General features: G+C 44.5%; 2 protein-coding genes across 4 annotated transcripts in view; both read left to right on the top strand.

Moving 5' to 3' along the window:
- Positions 1-16607, top strand: part of LOC127589719 (sodium channel protein type 4 subunit alpha B-like) — a 149702-nt gene extending 133095 nt beyond the window's left edge. Inside the window, exons 1-27 of one of the 2 annotated variants that reach the window (XM_052048981.1) lie at positions 5792-6049; positions 6192-6320; positions 6412-6494; positions 6564-6767; positions 6852-6915; positions 6996-7137; positions 7222-7419; positions 7954-8002; positions 8173-8408; positions 8521-8592; positions 8680-8772; positions 8855-9220; positions 9315-9516; positions 9582-9748; positions 9821-9890; positions 9994-10148; positions 10234-10407; positions 11794-11907; positions 11981-12265; positions 12582-12635; positions 12748-12885; positions 12966-13070; positions 13170-13440; positions 13962-14586; positions 15101-15245; positions 15351-15434; positions 15533-16607. In XM_052048981.1, the coding sequence (XP_051904941.1) occupies positions 5928-6049; positions 6192-6320; positions 6412-6494; positions 6564-6767; positions 6852-6915; positions 6996-7137; positions 7222-7419; positions 7954-8002; positions 8173-8408; positions 8521-8592; positions 8680-8772; positions 8855-9220; positions 9315-9516; positions 9582-9748; positions 9821-9890; positions 9994-10148; positions 10234-10407; positions 11794-11907; positions 11981-12265; positions 12582-12635; positions 12748-12885; positions 12966-13070; positions 13170-13440; positions 13962-14586; positions 15101-15245; positions 15351-15434; positions 15533-15688 (4503 nt within the window). In that variant the 5' untranslated portion in view covers positions 5792-5927 and the 3' untranslated portion in view covers positions 15689-16607. Of the gene's footprint in view, positions 1-5791; positions 6050-6191; positions 6321-6411; positions 6495-6563; positions 6768-6851; positions 6916-6995; positions 7138-7220; positions 7420-7953; positions 8003-8172; positions 8409-8520; positions 8593-8679; positions 8773-8854; positions 9221-9314; positions 9517-9581; positions 9749-9820; positions 9891-9993; positions 10149-10233; positions 10408-11793; positions 11908-11980; positions 12266-12581; positions 12636-12747; positions 12886-12965; positions 13071-13169; positions 13441-13961; positions 14587-15100; positions 15246-15350; positions 15435-15532 lie in introns of those variants that run through there. The other variant, XM_052048982.1, reaches the window with a different exon arrangement.
- Positions 1-17703, top strand: part of gh1 (growth hormone 1) — a 49175-nt gene that overhangs the window by 27386 nt on the left and 4086 nt on the right. The gene's annotated exons all lie outside the window — the stretch shown is intronic.

Consider the following 17703-nt stretch of genomic DNA (forward strand, 5'->3'; position numbering starts at 1 on the left):
ACATTGGGGAAAGGAGAGCCACGGTCGATAATGCACTTTTAAGGTGTTTCTTGAATGCTAGAAGGCCTTGTAAATTCTGACTGCAAGAGGCAAATTCATGCAGAAGCTGCTGTTGGCCACAGCTAGCATCCAGACCCTCACTCCAACCCACACAGCCCTGCCTCTTAAAGGCACATACACAGAAACAAGTGTGCAGAATTTTCTGTTCATTTAATCTTTACCTTTTTTGTGGTCGAATTATTTAATGCCATGTACATTTTTTGTCAATTCAAGCATTTTGACACTTGTACACATACATATTCACATTTTTAAATGGGTGCTGTTCCACTATACATTTAATAATAATAATAATAATACATTTTATTTGAAAGCGCTTTTCATCACACTCAGACACTTTACAAGAGCTTAAAACACAGGATAAAAATGTGCATTTAAATCAAGCATACATAATTTACAAAAGCACATTTAGATGAACAAAAGAAAAATGGGTAAAAGAGATTAAAAGGTATTAAAAGCATAGCGGAACAGGTGAGTTTTAAGGGATGATTTGATTTCCCTTAAGGACGAAATTTTTTCCGAAATGTTTTTAAATGAAAGGCAGCTTGTAAATGGCCCTAAAATTTGATGGTACGTCTCGATCAAGGCCAGGTTTCTTGAGCAAGGGTTGCACCACAGCATGTTTTAAACATTTAACTTTTAAAGTATCTACAATCTTGCTTTTTTATTTTTAAGTCATTGTTATTTTCATTTGTTTCTTTTTGCTTTTTCAGCTTTTGAATTTTTTTGATTTTTTTTTTTTTTTAATCGGTGCCTCCTGATGAAGACCCGTGAGGACACCACGGTGACCTCCGTTTACCCCACCGTGTAGGCGTCACGCTCTTTGCATACAAACATGTACAAGTGCAGTTCAAGGACGAGGGCCCATTCATAATCAATAACTGCTAAAGGTCCTAAATGAGCACATTAGTCATGTTGACTACTTTTGCTGCGTGCTTATTGATCAAGGGACAATGTCAAGTGCGATGACGGACAAAGACAAATTAGCCACAGGGAAATCGCCGTTCGCCTTGGGTCCATTTGGAACAACATCGGCCGATATCGCTTGTCCGCGTCTTGTCTTTTTACTCTCTCCGTTCATATTATCGAACGGCGATTACGCCGTTTCTGCTCGTCGATACGCGTCCGTTCTCCCATCAGGCAACTTGGCGGGGGAGAGAATTCAATCTGCCGGCGTTCATTCAAAATTGTTTTGTTTCCTGGCTGCTGGCTGACTTCCGTGGAATGTGCTTGAAACGCAGATGTTCTCCTCCGCCACTGCAGGCGTCGATACAGTCAGCCGAAGCCGCTAAAAGCATTTCATATGAACAGTACTCAACAAAAACAAACGCCGACATTTCCACACATTTCCACCCCAAAGTCGACCACGGCCTTATGGTCTGATGTCTCGAAAGACAACCCTCGGCGATTATCATTGATTTATATCGTGTGTGTGTGTGTGTGTGTGTGTGTATGGAAATAAAAATAGATCCATTTGTGTGTGACTTATGTTTTCTATTTAATCGTTGGTGACTTTGTTTTGTTTGGCAATTGTCGCCACTAGATGTCACCAAGGACTCATTCAAAAGTAATTGTACTTGGTGCTTTTATCTGTGTTGTAACGAATTAAGAGTCATCGAATACAAATCATTTGTGCAAAATAAATATTTGGGAGAAAAGATGCGTGTTTGTATGTATTTCTTTTTCAGCGCTAATGAAACAGGACATCCCCGTTCAACAAAGGCAATCACAAGTCAACGCATGAAAACGAAACTAAATAAATCAGCAAAAATAAGGTGGGTTCTTTTTTATTATTTATTTTTTGAAGCATTTTTGTCAAACTTTCTGCACGTATTTGACCCTGAATGACTAGGCTAACCCTGGTTTAAAACTATACTGCGAAACCCTAACCGGCACCGCAAAGTGTAAAACCCTACATTTAAATCCTGACCCAACTTTAAATCCTAACCCAAGTTTCAACCCTACTTTGACAAGCTAACCGTAATGCTTTATATGTCATGTCTGTCTTGATTGTGTTCCAGCTGCAGCTGGAGTGAAGGGCGGTTCCCTCCAGCAAGTGCCGTGTGAGTTTCTCGACCTCTCGATATGTTCACTCACTCACTCTTGTTTTTTCATAGACTCTTGTTTGTAAGTGTTTTTTGTTTTCACAGTATTGCCGCAATACTATTGCGCAAGGGCTCCATTTGCAAAACGATTTTGGTTTCACGCGTTGTTTTTTCTGGCGCTTTGTGACCACAGACCTCAGTTCATACTTTGGTCGATGCGACTTTCCTTTGGTAAATATTTTTGTGATCGCACTCTGTCTGAGCGTGCATCTTTGGAATCCTGAAACATTATTTGATTTGGTCTGAATCTAACGATATAAAACCCTAACCTTCATTCAAAACCCCGTTTTGTAAACCTACTTTAAAACCCTACTTTGAACCCCTAACTCAAGTTTAAAACCATACTGTGAAACACTAAATCCAGTTTAAAGCCCTAACACTGTTTTCAATCCCTACTTCTCTAATTTGAATTCCAAAGTTTTATCCCTTCAAGAAACTCACAGCCAACAAGCCTTGATTCAAGTTTTTTTCCCCCTTCCTTAATAAAATCCCCATTTTAAAAACTGGACTTTGTTTGCTTGGATTATCTTTCTCTGACGCTCATAAACATTTAAGTGGGTTAGGTATATATATGTATGAAAATACAAATTTGTGCAGCGATGAAATACTTTTTCACAATGCTCTTAGATGGTTTCACATGCAGATGTGCATATTTTTGTAATTTGATCTTTTGCCTCATGCAGCCGAGGGACCGGCCTTTTTTGCAAGAATGCTTGGCAGTATACCCAGTTATGCACAAGAGGTTGAATTGATGAAGCTGCAAAGGCTCTTCTTTCTGCCAGATGTTTTGGAACAAAGCACTCCATATTTCGGGGAAATTGGGTGATCAACAGGAAGTCTGCTCATGAAAACGGGGAGTCTATGAGGAGGCCCGTGAAAGGGACACACTGTGCGTAGGGGCGGTAAAAACGTTTTCATCGAGGACTTGCAATATCACCAGGGTAACAGAATTCTTGGCAAAGAAGAGAGTTAGAGGTCGCCTCAATAGGACAAAGGAAATTGACAGAAGAGTGGAGAAGCACACACACGAGCAAGAGGATCAACAGAGACAGTCCGTGGAGTGTGAGCGCTGCGACAGTGTGAGCGGCAGCCATGAGAAGTAAAACAACATTTTGGGATTTTTGGGGGACTAAAAAGGAGCAAGAGGAGATTGTGAGACGAGCCGGTCAGCTGAAGCCTTTAACTACAGAACTGTGAGTCCGACGCAGTCATCAACTAACCTTTCGGAATTTTGATTATTGTACTGTATGCATTTTCACACATGAGACACACTCGAGGGAAACTAACCAAGCGAGTACTGTTGGCAACCTATTGCGCTTGTTAGCAAACTGTAAAACTTTTTTTTTTGGGGGGCATGTAATATTTTTGTCCAGGTAACTCAATGGCGGAATGGGTTAGCATGTCTGCTTGGCGGTTTTGAACCACAAAACTCAAATCTATCCTTCCTGTGTGGGGTTTGTATGTTTGTCCTGTGCTGAGGGGGTGTTTCCCCACGGAGGTGGCGGCCATGCTGGACCCAGCTGTCTTCGAGCAGTAGGCGGGGTACACTCTGAACTGGTTGCCAGCCAATCGCAGGGCACACATAGACAAACAACTATTAGCGCTCATTCTCACACCCACGGACAATTTAGAGCAGTGGTGTCAAACATACGACCCGCAGGCCGTAACCGGCCCGCAAGGAGGTTCAATCAGGCCCGCAGGATCATTTAAAAGTGAAAAAATGCATAAAAGACACAGAATTAACATTTTTAATAAGGTGCAATTCATTGAGTATCCGCTAGGGGACACTGTTTTGCTCAGAGAAGACAACAGCAGCAGCCTCAGTCCGTCACTGAGACAGACCCATGACAGCAGATGCTATCAATAGCACTCTCACATTTACACTTTTAAGAGCACTCTCCTTAGTTTGTAAGGTATAGGCAGGGATTACATTTAGATTTTATATGCACGTGTAAATGGTTTAAAACGTCCTTTATTTATAAATCTCATTTACTCTTGAAGTGCATTATAAAGTGTCTCTGGGTGTCTTGAAAGGCGCTTATAAATAAAATGTATTATTATTATTACTATATTTTACTATAGTTACTTGTTAAAGTTTGTACAATCCGTGGGATCAGTTGCAATGCATATTTGTGAATGATAAAAGTAAATTATACTTTTCTCGAAGGAAATGTAAGGTGCTTCCTGAAATGTTTTGTAAATGATATGTTCATTAAATTTCAACATTTTCCTAATGATCTTGTGCTTCTTTATACCAAAACAAAGGAAAGACATATTGTTTTGGTTATTTATAGCAAAGTAAGGTATCCTTTTAATGGCCCACTTGACATCTACCGAGGCCGTATGTTGCCCACCATGTGAAATGAGTTTGACACCTCTGGTTTAGAGTGTTAAATCAACCTGCCTTGCTTGTTTTTTGAATGTGGGAGGAAATCGGAGTACCCGGAGAAAACCCACGCAGGGACGGGGAGAACATGCAAAGTCCACACAGGAAAGGGCAGTGCCTGGAATTGGACCCCGGGCTTCCGCACTATGGGGCGGAAGTGCTAACCAGTCGCCCGCCGTGCCACCCTATATATACATAATACAACACGTTTGAATTGTTTTGCGACCCTCTTCTTGCATGCACTGAAGGAGATTTCATTTCCACAGGAAGATGTTGCTCGGTAGCAGTGATCTGCGGGCACAGCTGCAAAATAGCAAGATGGTGTCTCTGCTGCCTCCTGTTGGTACAGAAGTCTTTCGGAAGTTTACCGCTGTCTCGCTGGAGGAGGTCCAACAACGTCGTGAAGTCAAAGAAAAGGAACGACAGAAAGAAAAAGATGACAGCGTCCTGGTAGAGTTCACGGTTTGCCTTCGAGAGACAAATTTGGCGCTGCTTTAAGGAGAACACATGGCTGGGAATTTGTCATCTGATTGGTTATTTCTGTGATTGGCAGGTGACAGAGGAGCAGCAGAATCCAACAGCTGACTTGGAGAGCGGGAAGCCCCTCCCATTCATCTTTGGTGACCCACCCCCTGAATTTGTCAACACCCCACTGGAGGATCTGGATCCCTTCTACCAATCAAAGAAGGTCTTGCAACTGGATCCCGTTGAACGAATTCCGTGCCTCTGCAGATTTATTTTTTTTTTGGTCCAGATCCAATCTCTGACTTTCTGTTGTCTTTCCAGAGGTTTATTGTTTTGGATGGACAAAAGGTCATTCACAGATTTAATGGTGATCCTGCTTGCTATCTGCTGAGTGCTTCCAACCTCATGAGGACCACTGCTATTAAGATCCTCCTTCATTCATATCCTTTACGACGCCGGTGTCAAACTCAAGGCCCGGGGGCCTGCTCTTGCCCGCCACATCGTTTTATATGGCGCACAAAAAAAGCTAATCAGGCATGTCACCTTCCATGGTGCTCACAAAAACCCGCACCAAATTTTTTAAATCGTCTTATTAAAAAAAATTACGTTGCAATATTCACTCAAATCATATTGAAAAAGCACAACACAAAAATGTCTTAATGTTGTTGAGATCCATCCATTTTCTAACCCATTTATCCTCAAGAGGATAAACGGAGTCCACCCCTGCTATCTTCGGGCAAAGTCAGGCTAGGGCCAAAATCGAACCCTGCACCCCTCCACTGTGAGGCCGAGATGCTAACCATTGGCCCGTGCCGCCCGTTGTTGATATAAAATAAAGCAGATGAACAAAGGATCGAAAGATACCACATCCACGTATCGCTCTAGCCGTCGAGCCGTCCATCTGTCAGTTCACCATGTGCTTGTTTGTTCCTTCACAAAATTCCACCTTTTTCCATGCTTTCATCCTGCTAACAGTTTTGACCAATTGTGTTTTCATGACGATTGCCGAGCCACCGGAGTGGAGCAAGTTTGCCAAGTGAGTTACACAAGAAAGATTAACAGCGCTCTGTGTGTTTATGTGACTGCACAAGGTGCATTAACATCTGCTCTCAAGTTCTAGTGTCATTCAGCAAGTGAAAGCAATCATGTCAAAGGAAAGCCCGTGTGTCTTTGAACAGGTCCACTTTTATCGCCATCTACGTCTTTGAGGTGCTCGTCAAAGTTGCGGCCCGAGGTTTCTGCGTCGGTCAGTTCACCTACATCAGTGATCTGTGGAACTGGTTGGACTTGATGATCATCAGCACGGCGTAACGCACAATCACACATTCACGCGTGCCACGATGTTCGATGATCGATGATGATGATGATGGCCTAAAGAAGAACATGCTCTGTTTTCAGATATCTGACAGAAATGGTCCAGTCGCGAATTGTTTCTAATTTACAAGTCCTTCCGGCTCTAAAGCTCATCTCAGCCATACCTGGTGTGTGCGCATGTGTGTGAACGATCACGAGACTCGCCGTTTTATTTTATTTTTTTTTCATCTTATCAGATGTGAAGAAAGCACTGGGAGCACTGGGGAAAACTGCCAAGAAGATGACCCACGTCATCGTCCTGAGCCTCGTGTGCCTCAGTGTCCTGGCCACGCTCGGACTCCATAACTTTATGGGCCGCTTGCAGCAAAAGTGTGTCATGGTGCCACTGATCAACTCCACGCTTGGATTTCCTAGATATCAAGAGTATATCGACGACCCTGGTGTGAAACTGATGATTTTTTTTTCTTTGTCACATGCGTGATATTTATTGATTTGAAATTGTCACATGTGTGTGTGTCTGCCAGGAAACCATTATTATCGACCCGGACAAAAGGAAGCTCTGTTGTGTGGAAACCGGTCCGATGCTGGGTATGTGTATGCGTAACACACACTCACTGTCCAACCTTGGCTGAGCGGTGGTGAAGAAATGTTGACATTTGCTTGTTTAGGATGTGTCCAGAGGGGTATAAGTGTTTGAAAGCGGGGCAAAACCCAAATTACGGCTTCACGAACTACGATTCCTTCGGTTGGGCTTTCCTGGCTCAATTCAGAATGATGACTCAGGACTTCTGGGAGGACCTTTTGCACTTGGTCAGTGACGAGATGTTTGTAGATCACATACTCTAACCGTCGCCAGCTCCATATGTGACCCAGCGCACTGGTTTGTCTCTGCAGACGTTGCGCTCAGCCGGTCAAGGCTATACCATCAGCTTCTTGGTCGACATTGTGCTGGGCTCTTTTTGCCTCTGCAGTCTCATTGTGGCGGTGGTCGCCAGGGCCTTTGTGGAGCAGAATCAGGCGGAGATGGCCGAGGCCAAGCGGAAAAGCAAAGAATACGCTCTTGTTGTGGAGATGCTGAAGGATCAAGAGAAGGTTAGGTGACATGGAGTTTAACTCCTTCAATCCCAGCGTTTTACTGGATTTTGACTGATCTTTCAAGGCCCACAGAATATTTGGTTCTAATGCTATATAAACATGGAGCCTACCAAAATAAAGTTTGGACTCTCTTCATTCAGCAGAAAAGAAAATCATTCTTCAGCAATCGGCATTACAAAATGGCTAAGTTTCATGCAAATGGCGATTCCAGGGCAAAAAAAAAACGAGAAAAAGAGCTTTTTGTAAAAGCATGCATTTCAATCACGTGAGGCACCACTGCCACCTACTGGTCGCTTTTTTCATGATTTACAATGCAAACGGCTTATTCTCATTGACAGATTGCATCAGACTCCCGTCCTCTCTATGACGCAAAAAAAAAAAGGCTTAGACATACAAGTACGTCCTTGGTAGGCGGGGCCTAATTTTAAAAAGACGTACAAGTGCGTCTTGTGGAATGAAAGAGTTTTACTGATGTTGTGTTCTAGATCCAATTTGGCTGAGCGGAGTGTGTGTGTGTGTCTGTGTTTGCAGGTGGATGGGAGTTCTTGCCTCACTGAGAAGCAGAATTTATCAGCAGCAGGTGTTCATACACACATGCACACACACACACACACAAATATGTGACAAAATCAAAACTTAAAACGGGAAGAAAAGCTCCAGTCGTGGATGACGTGCACTGCGTAATTAATTGGATCGAGGCTATGCAAAAGTACATTTTTTGTTTGTTTTATTTATTGATTTATTTTTCAGCGTGTGAGGATGAGCAACGACCACGCTCACCGTGCTGCCGCTCTTTCGCCGACATCTTCCTCAAGTGGACCTGTTGCAACCGTTGCCGGGCTCAGCAGCGACTCTGCCGTTTTGTCACCGACCCCTTCTTCGATCTCGTCATTGTGGCGTGCATCGTGCTGAACATCATTTTCATGGCCATGGAGCATTTTCCAATGACGCAAGAGTTTGAGGAGCTGCTCTCCATTGCTGGGATGGTCAGTGTGGAGTTGGAGAAGTTGTCCTTGGTCCTGTATACGGATGGAGGGAAGACACTCGCTCGAGTTGTTTATGTTCTCCTCTTGATCTCTCACTTTGTCACTGTCTCAGGTCTTCACGGCGATTTTTGCAGTTGAAGTGGTCCTAAAACTTCTGGCCATGGGTCCCTACCTCTTCTTCCGGGTTACTATTCCTGTTTTCGGCAACGTGATTGACTTAACCATGACAACAAATAGCAAATATGACTTCCGGTCGTTCTCATGATTCCAGGTTGGGTGGAACGTTTTTGACACCATCATTGCTGCCGTTACCGTACTCGAGTTGGGATTGGCCAACATTTCCGGGCTGAGCATTTTGAGACTGGTGAGTTTGGTCGCTTGACTCATACCATCTTCCCAATTGCCTTCCGGATCAATAAAAGTGTCTCGCTTGGTCGGCTCTCCAGTTCTGCGTGATGAGAGTGTTTAGGTTGGCCAGGTGGTGGCCAAACTTCAACGCTTTGCTAAAGCTCATCGGAAGTTCCTTGGGTGTTCTGAGGAACTTCACTCTGCTCCTGGCCATCATCACCTTCACATTTTCGGTGTTCGGAATGCAGCTCTTTGGACAGGAATACAAAGAAAATGTCTGCCTCATCTCAAAAGACTGCTCGCTTCCTCGCTGGCACATGGCGGATTTCTTCCACGCCTTCCTCGTCACCTTCCGAATTCTTTGCGGAGAGTGGATTGAGACAATGTGGGATTGCATGGAGGTCGCGGGTCAGCGCGGATGTCTTATCTTCTATCTATTTGCGGTGGTCATCGGAAAACTGGCGGTGAGTCACCACGGACAAAACAACTTTCCTGATCATCTTAGACCTGTTCCAGACTCTTGGATTTTTTTTTCACGTGTTCCCCGTCTCCATGCAGGTTTTGAGTCTGTTCCTGGCCTTGTTGATAAAATTTCCCTATGGAGCTCATCGGACAGCTTCAGCAGAAGGACAAAACAATCTGCGGATCGCCTTAAACCGGATAAGAGGGGCTTTCATCGGCATAAAGTCCCGGGTTCCGGGTCGTACGGACAAGAAGACGGAACGGAAGGACCAATCAGGAATCAATCTAAATCCTCCTGGTAGGAGCCAAATTGAATTTGTTCCCACCATCATAGTTCATCACGCAACGGAATGCCATTCTCAGTCTTAGGACTTAAAAGTGACGAGGTGAACCAGGAGTTCTTGGCACTTACTTTTGTCAACTCAGAAGAGTCAGAATCAGAGGTCAAGGACCTTGACTCTCATCAAACCTCCAAAGGTGCATCCCAAGCATCCGGAAATCAAGACAGTGAGGAAGAAAAGGACTTCAAAGTAAGCTCATCAGCATCTTCGATGTAAACGCAACACGCCGAAGGTGCTCAAATGAAATATCTTGTTTGCTAGAACGGCGAGTTGTTAGTGGGCGCGCACAAGCGTGATGACCAAGACACGCCTGCCAAGTGCTTCTGTGACCGTATTGAACGCACACACGCACACACTCAAGTTACCACTGAAAACGAAGAGACGATCGAAGGCTTTGCATGGCGCATGTGTGTGTGTGTGTGTGTGTGTTTCAGAGTGTTACCGGTGCTGTCCCATCTTGAACATGGACTCATGTCCATCAGGACTGCGAACCTGGTTAAATTTGAGGCATGCGTGCGTCTCCGCGGTTGAACACAAATATTTTGAGGCATTCATTACCTTTGTGATCCTGCTGAGCAGCGTAGCTCTGGTAAGTATTCGTCCCTTTTTTGTGACGTCATTGACGCATCGGTATATTCAAATGTTGATGGTTGCAAATGTGTCCTGGAACGCAGGCCGTTGAAGATATCCACCTGGAGAAGCGATGGCTGCTCAAGACCATTTTGGTGTACGCCGATCAGGTGTTCACGTTTGTGTTCGTGCTGGAGATGCTTCTGAGGTGGTTCGCCGGCGGATTGAAAAAGTACTTTACCAACCATTGGTGCCGACTGGACTTCCTCGTCGTGCTTGTAAGACACACACATTCTCATAAAGGCGCCAAGCTAGCGACATGATACGAATGCGACCAAATTCAGTGGTACCTCCACTTACGAACGTCTCTTCATAGGAAATGTTCACATTACGAAACGCCTCAACCGGACAATATTGCCTCTTGTTACGAAATAAATTTCAAGATGCGGAAGGTACAAATATACAGTATGGGTTGCTACACGTAGCTCCGAGTTTCCTGAACGCAACATACTTATTAGCTGCTCTGCCATTGGCTGTTACCGAGCATCTTACTGGCATCCCATTGGCTAAGAAGGACTTCTACCGTATGTGTGTAGATCGATATATATGTATCTATGCAGCGTCCTCGTCCTTCGCCCCACGGGCCATGAGGTGTTCCGATAGTTTTGCCTTGGACATTTTCGAAGGATTGTTCAAAGCCGACAAAAGCAAACGTCCTTAGATCAGTTCTTTACAAAACAAGAACCAATTCTGAGAGATAACATGGACTACTAAACAGGGCAAAACATGACGAGGACGCAGTTAAAGGTTAAATGACCATCATTTTTATTCTTTACGCTATTCTTCGTTTTGTTTTGTATTACATTATGCACAACTCTCATTTATTGTGCAGTAATTTAATTGGAACGAGTATTTTTACATATTTTCATGTGTTTTTATGCTTATAAAACATTTATGTCTGAATTTGAGGGGGGCTTGGAACGGATTAGGGCATTTAGATGGAAAACGCGTCTCTACTTACAAAGTTTTCTAGTTTGAAATTTCTTCCAGAACATATTAATTTCATAAGTAGAGGTACCACTGTAGAGCACAACGGGATTGTCTAGGCCAGGGGGGGTCAAACTCATTTCGTTGACGGGCCACATTGTAGTTACGGTTTCCCTTAGAGGGCCATTATGAATTTTGGGAAACCATATAATTGTTTAATATCCTCCACATATTACATACACAGCGCACAACAAATTGATGGATAACTAATTTTAAAATCAGGAATCTAGAATAATGACTGTTATTGTGGAATACATATGACAAGATGACATTTTGGTTCAGACGTGAGCAAGCACCATTCAACTTGACGTGCTTGATTTTCTTTTCGCGGGCCACATAAAACGATGTGGCGGGCCAGATCTGGCCCCCGACCCTTTACTTTTGACACCTGTGGCCTAGGCTATCCGATGCCACCACTGCTAAAGAGATAAGTCCAATTTTTTGGAAGAACCAGAGTACAGTTTCAAACTCCGAGGGACTTTGACATAAAAAGAACATTTGGTAAGCTTAAGTTTCTCACACAGACTCAAAAGCTACATCAAGTCCAAAGTGTCCCTGGTTTATAAGACATAGCGAGACAAGCGTAACGCGATCAAAACTTTGTCGTTATCTGCCAGATATCTCTGCTTTCCTCGACTGCTACCATTCTGGGAATTCCTCAGCTGGAGGCCTTCAAGTCACTGAGGACAGTAAGACCCCTGAGGCTCTTGTCTCGCTTTGATGGCGCAAAGGTGAGCAAGACAGCAGAGCGCCACCCGTCCGCACGGACTCGCGTGTTCACGAGTCGTTTTCGCTCGTCCTCAGGTGGTGGTGACAACACTGTTCGCAGCCTTCCCGTTCATCTTGGACGTGCTGCTGGCTTGTCTGACTTTGTGGTTGATATTCGGCATCGTAGGAGTGAATCTGTTTGGAGGAAAGTTTTTTTCTTGCATCAACGCCACTTCCCAAGACATGTCTCGCACCGAAGACGTCAACAACAAGACGGACTGTAACTTTCTGATCGAAGAAAACTTCACCGAAGTCAGATGGAAGAATTCCCCCGTCAATTTTGACAACGTTGGGATCGCTTACCTGTCACTCCTGCAAGTGGTCAGTCAAAAAAAGTCCGCTCGCATACATACGCTGGATGCAATCCGTATTGTAAATAGAATGCGGTGCAACCGTATACGGCCCACAATTCTCAATTTGTACCCAACGGGTCCGTAGGCAACATCCGGAATGCGGTCAAACAGTTTTGAATTCAAATAGTCTCACATTCAGAGGGGACGAAATTCAAACTATATCAAACCTTTTTTTGGTTTCACGAATAATTCCATCAATTTTTCTTCATAATCTCACTGACTTGATGATTTGACGTGAAAGGTTGACCTCATTTATTGCTTGATTGACTGACTCTTTCTCTCAGGCGACTTTCAAAGGCTGGCTGGACATAATGTATTCCGCAATGGACTCCAAATCGGTTAGTTACTCCGTACGCTGTCACGGTTACTGCAAATTGAATTTCAAGACCAACGTAAATAACGATGGCTAACATACCTTGTCCTGTACGTGACCCGTGCGACTGCGTGCAGGTTGATTCGCAGCCGGAGTACGAGGCAAACGCGTACATGATCATCTACTTTATCATTTTCATCATCTTCGGCTCCTTCTTCACTTTCAACTTCCTCATCGGCGCCGTCTTCGAGCACCTCAAGCAGCACAAAGCCAAGATAGGTTTACACACGCGTGCACGCAATGTTCTACTTGTGTCCTCGCATTCATTTGAAGGGACTTTGTTGTGATTGTTTACTTGGGAGCCATAGGTCTTTTCATGACAGAAGAACAGATGAAATTATACAATTCCCTGAAGACTTTAAGCTGTAAGAAACCCCGAGTGACCATTCCCCGACCACAAGTGAGTCCAACTCCTACTCGGCTTCAAAAAACTCATTGTGGGTCATCGTTTGAGTGGGTTGCAATTTTTCTGCCGTTTTGTCATCGTCTCCGTCATCAGAATAAGATTCGGGGGTTGCTCTTTGACCTCGTGACCAAAGACGCCTTCGATATCTTCTTCATGGTGTTCGCTTGCGTCCAAGTGGTCGTCATGATGGTGGAAACGTGGAACCAGAGCGCTGAAAAGGATTTTATTTTACATTGGATTCACTTTGCCATCATCATCCTCTTCACCGCTGAGTTCGTGCTGAAGGTCACTGCCCTCGGAGGACATTACTTTGCGTTTGGATGGAACATCTTTGACTTTGTGCTGGTCATCCTCTTCATTTTGGGTGAGTCAACAGATGATATACATTGTGCCGAGACTAATATTACCACCGTTGAGCCTGTAGAGTGGTTTTGAGTCGTTTATTATAAGCGGTCAAAATGAAGGAGGAAAGCAGTCAATGAAAGGAGGAAGGCAATCGGGTTTTTGAAACAGTAATTTATGCCTTTGTCACATTCCGGCTGGATTACTGGAATGCACGTTACTTTGGAGTCAGACAATCCTCCATGAAGCGTCTCCAGTCGGTCCATAATACTGCCGCTCGCCTCTTGACGGGTACTCGTAAGAGGGAGCACATAATTCCGACTCTGGCATCCTTTCACTGGCTCCCCCATACATTTTAGAGTTTTTTTTAACATCCCATTATTCATTTTTCATTGTTGGGGAAAAGAGCTCACGAGTGGATATTTCAAGCGATCACTAGGAGTATGTGTGGCCCAATCCATAGACGTTGACTGAACATAGATTAGTCCATTTGCCGTTGGTTGAATCCTTTGATTTAACTTTGATTCACATTTCATCTTTCAGGATTGTTCCTGTCAGACCTGCTCGAAAAGTACTTCACGTTCTCACCCGCAGACTTCAGTGTGATCCGACTGACCCGCGTCTGCCGAATCCTTCATCTCTTCCGCGTAGTTAAGGGAGCGCGAAGACTGCTCAGGGTTTTGATGAGGTCACTTCCTGCCCTTTTAAACATCGGCCTCTTCCACTTTGTCATCATGTTCACGTTCTCCGTCTTTGGCATGAAGTACTTTGCGTATGTGAAGAAAGGAGGTATGATAGACGACATTTTTAACTTCGAGACATTCGGGAGCAGCATCATCTGTTTGTTTGCCATCACGACGACCGCCGGGTGGGACGGTTTGCTCCATAACACCATGCAAAAGCCACCGGACTGCGATCCGTACATGGAAAACGCCGGATCGCCTGTCAGGGGAGACTGCGGTAGGCCGGCGGTGGCCATCGTCTTCTTCACGTCCTACGTCATCTTGTCTGTCCTGGTGGCGATCATCATGTACATCGTCGTCATTTTGGAAAACTTCAATATGGCCGCCGAGGGGAGTGCCGATGAGCTCCGCGAGGCCGACTTTGAGATGTTTTGTAAAACCTGGGAGAAGTTTGACCCAAAAGGATCACATTTTATTCACTCCAGGTGAGCTACACCCGCACGATTTTTATTTTGTGCAATCGTGGGGGGAGGGGAGGGGGTTGCCATCATCATCATCATCAAAACTGAAAAAAAAGTCTAGAAATATTTCACTTTGTATGTGGTGAACTAATACAACATATATGTTTCACTTTATGAAACATTTTACTGAAGTAAATGGACTTCGCCTCGATAGTGACAATTTTGGGCACCCACCCGTGGATGCACCCTGGGGACACTCACCGGTTGAAAGCAGTCAAAAGCGTGGAGTCACACGTAGTAAGACGCCAACAAATTTAGGTGATGCCGAGTTCCCGCGTGGGCGTGTCTAAAACCGTATTAGAGTGGGAATCATTTCGGACACATTAGACCTCCGTTGAAGGGCTTCTCAATCTTTTTGAAACCATCCAAAAACTGAATTGAGAAAATAAAGTCTTCTGGGAGGTCCTGGTCGTATAACGAGCTTTATAAATTAAAGATGTTCATGTGCAACTTACTATGCTTGCTGTTGAACTTTTAGCCAGCTGTCAGATTTCTGCGATGATCTGAAAGAACCGCTGAGGATTGCCAAACCAAACACAATCAAAGTGATCAGCATGGATTTGCCTCTGGCTGCTGGGGACAAGGTCCACTGCCTAGACGTCCTTGTGGCCCTCACTGCTCAGGTCGTGTCGTTTACATTTTTTCTTGCAAACCTTATTGTACACTGTAGTAATCGCTGTCCCTGAAAGGGTTAACGTTGCCTTGCTCAATGTTCCATGTGTGTCCAGGTGCGGGGGATTTCAGGTGAGATGGACAAGCTAAAAGCTAGGATGGAGGAGAGGCTCAAGGCCCGCAGCCCCTCAAAAGCCATGGTCTGTTCTCCTTTCTACTACCGTCCGAGACGATGACGTGGTTATTTTTTCCGCATTTCGTGCCACGGCGTTATTTCTGACCAGTGGTCCCCCCGCAGGAATCCTATCAACCGATCAGCAGCACTCTGAAAAGAAAACGGGAAGATGTGGCGGCAGCTGTCATCCAGAGAGCATACAGGAAACACGCCGGGCAGTCACCAGTCAAAGTGGGGGAGGCCGCTGGTCCCGACGGGATCCCGCAGGATGGAGATTAAGAGCAGTCGGTCCAGGTGCAGCCCGCTAGCGTACGCTGACAACCTGACGTATTTCATCATCTGGTTACAGTCTTTCTTGATGAAAAATGCTATCTTGAAGAATTTCATCCGATGGTATCATGCTAACTAATAGTTGTAATCTTGTATCCTGCTTTCCTAACCCGAAATGAGAAGAGAAGAACGCACTAAAATCCATCTTTGTCTTTGCGCTTTGAAGTCTGATTTGCATTGTTATCGTGGCCGCTGAAGTTCAAATAACAGGGATGGCAATTTTCCACGGATACGCGGAAATCCGCCGTTTCATTTCTTAAATTGATCATTTTTGTGAATCGTCTAAATCCGTTGAGAAAATTTTAGGGGGGGGGTGAGGTGCCTTATCGAGTTTTCACGAGCTCTCCCGATCAGTCTTTCCTTCTTCCGATTATAAACAGCCCTGCGATTGGATGTGTATGATGTCTTACTTGTTGTGATTGGTCGCCCCGTCCAGGCCACGCCCCTTTCCGCTTTTTTCATCACTAGCCATTGCCATCCCTGAAATAAGCACCCATGTAGAACTATACAGTATACGTACAATATATCGATTTTTTTGTATTATTATTTCACAAGGGTGGACTGGTTAGCGCGTTGGCCTCACAGTGCAGAGGTGCACGGTTCGATTCCAGTTTGTGCCTTCCTTGGTGGAGTTTGCATGTTCTCCCAGTGCCTGTGTGGGTTTTCTCCAGGTAACCCGGTTTTCCTCCCACATTCCCTCCACAACAAAAATGTGAGGACAATGTCCAAGTTCATGTTGACACATGTTTGGATTTTGTTCGGAGGGATTAATATGTTTATGGAAGTCAGTGTTTTTGTTTCTAACTTTTGTTGCCTAACTTTTTTTCATCCATTTGGAAAGATGAATAAATGTGACTTTGTGCTTTGCTATGATGCGTTTGGTGACTTTTTCAAAGCTTGCACTCTTGGAAATGGGCCTTTTTTGCGGGTCTCCGTGGAAAATCAAGGTCACCTCATGGCCGCATCATGGTCTTGTTCATCACAGGTTCTCGTCACCACGGAGACGAAGTGAGGGCACTGCTGATTAAATGCAAGGCCCCGTATCGGCTGTCAGACCGCAGTGAATATGGACACAATGTGAAGGTCACAACGATGAGTCCAAAAGTACAAACAGTTAACTGGAATGGAAAGAAACGGAGCTCCACGTGATGACATTCTGCAGCTCAGCCTACCTAAATTGACTCCAAAAAACAAAACAAAAAAACATCTTGGTGTTGAATTTGGTTCTACTCTCTTTTCAAATGCACCTTCAGGATGTTTCTAGAATTTTTTTTTCACCTGCGCATTATCGCTAAGATCTGTCGCATTCTATCTGCTAGTGACACGGAGATCCTAAGTGGTGCGTTGGTAACGTCTCGCTTCGACGATCTTAACATATTGTTCTCTGCTCTTCCCAGGTGTGGTCATCAAAAGTCTGCATTGTAATTGACGCTGCTGCAGCTCGAGCCCTGATCAAAAACGCTACTCATTTATAAACTATTAAACGGCTTAGCGCTTTCCTATCTCGGTAATGTCATGGTACCTTGTGTTCCATTCGGAAATCTTGGGTCAAAGGGCTGAAAGGGTTGAAAGAGAATAGCTTCCTGCTTGCTGTGTAGACTTTTTTTTGTGGGGGGGGCGGAGAGCAAATGGAATCATTATCGCATCACCACACTAGAAACTGATAGCCTACAAATTTACTGTATTGTTACTGTTAACTTGTAGTAGTGTTGGGTCTGCATTTGCTTAGTCCAAGACATAGTTGTGTATTAATAACAGGAGTACTTTTTATATTTACGTAAATGTCTATTTTCTATTGCCCCCTGCATTGCAGCGACTCTCCCTGTTTTGGTCTTTTTAAAAAGTGGAGTTCATGAAGACTTCTGCTCATCAATGGCACGATAGTGCTTCAGAGGCTTGGTGAGTTAAAGCAGGAATGATGACATTGCCACAGCAATTGTCATACAATGACCTCATTGGTGAAT

This window comes from Hippocampus zosterae, chromosome 17 (genome assembly GCF_025434085.1).
Source record: "Hippocampus zosterae strain Florida chromosome 17, ASM2543408v3, whole genome shotgun sequence".
NCBI classification, from domain to species: domain Eukaryota; kingdom Metazoa; phylum Chordata; class Actinopteri; order Syngnathiformes; family Syngnathidae; genus Hippocampus; species Hippocampus zosterae.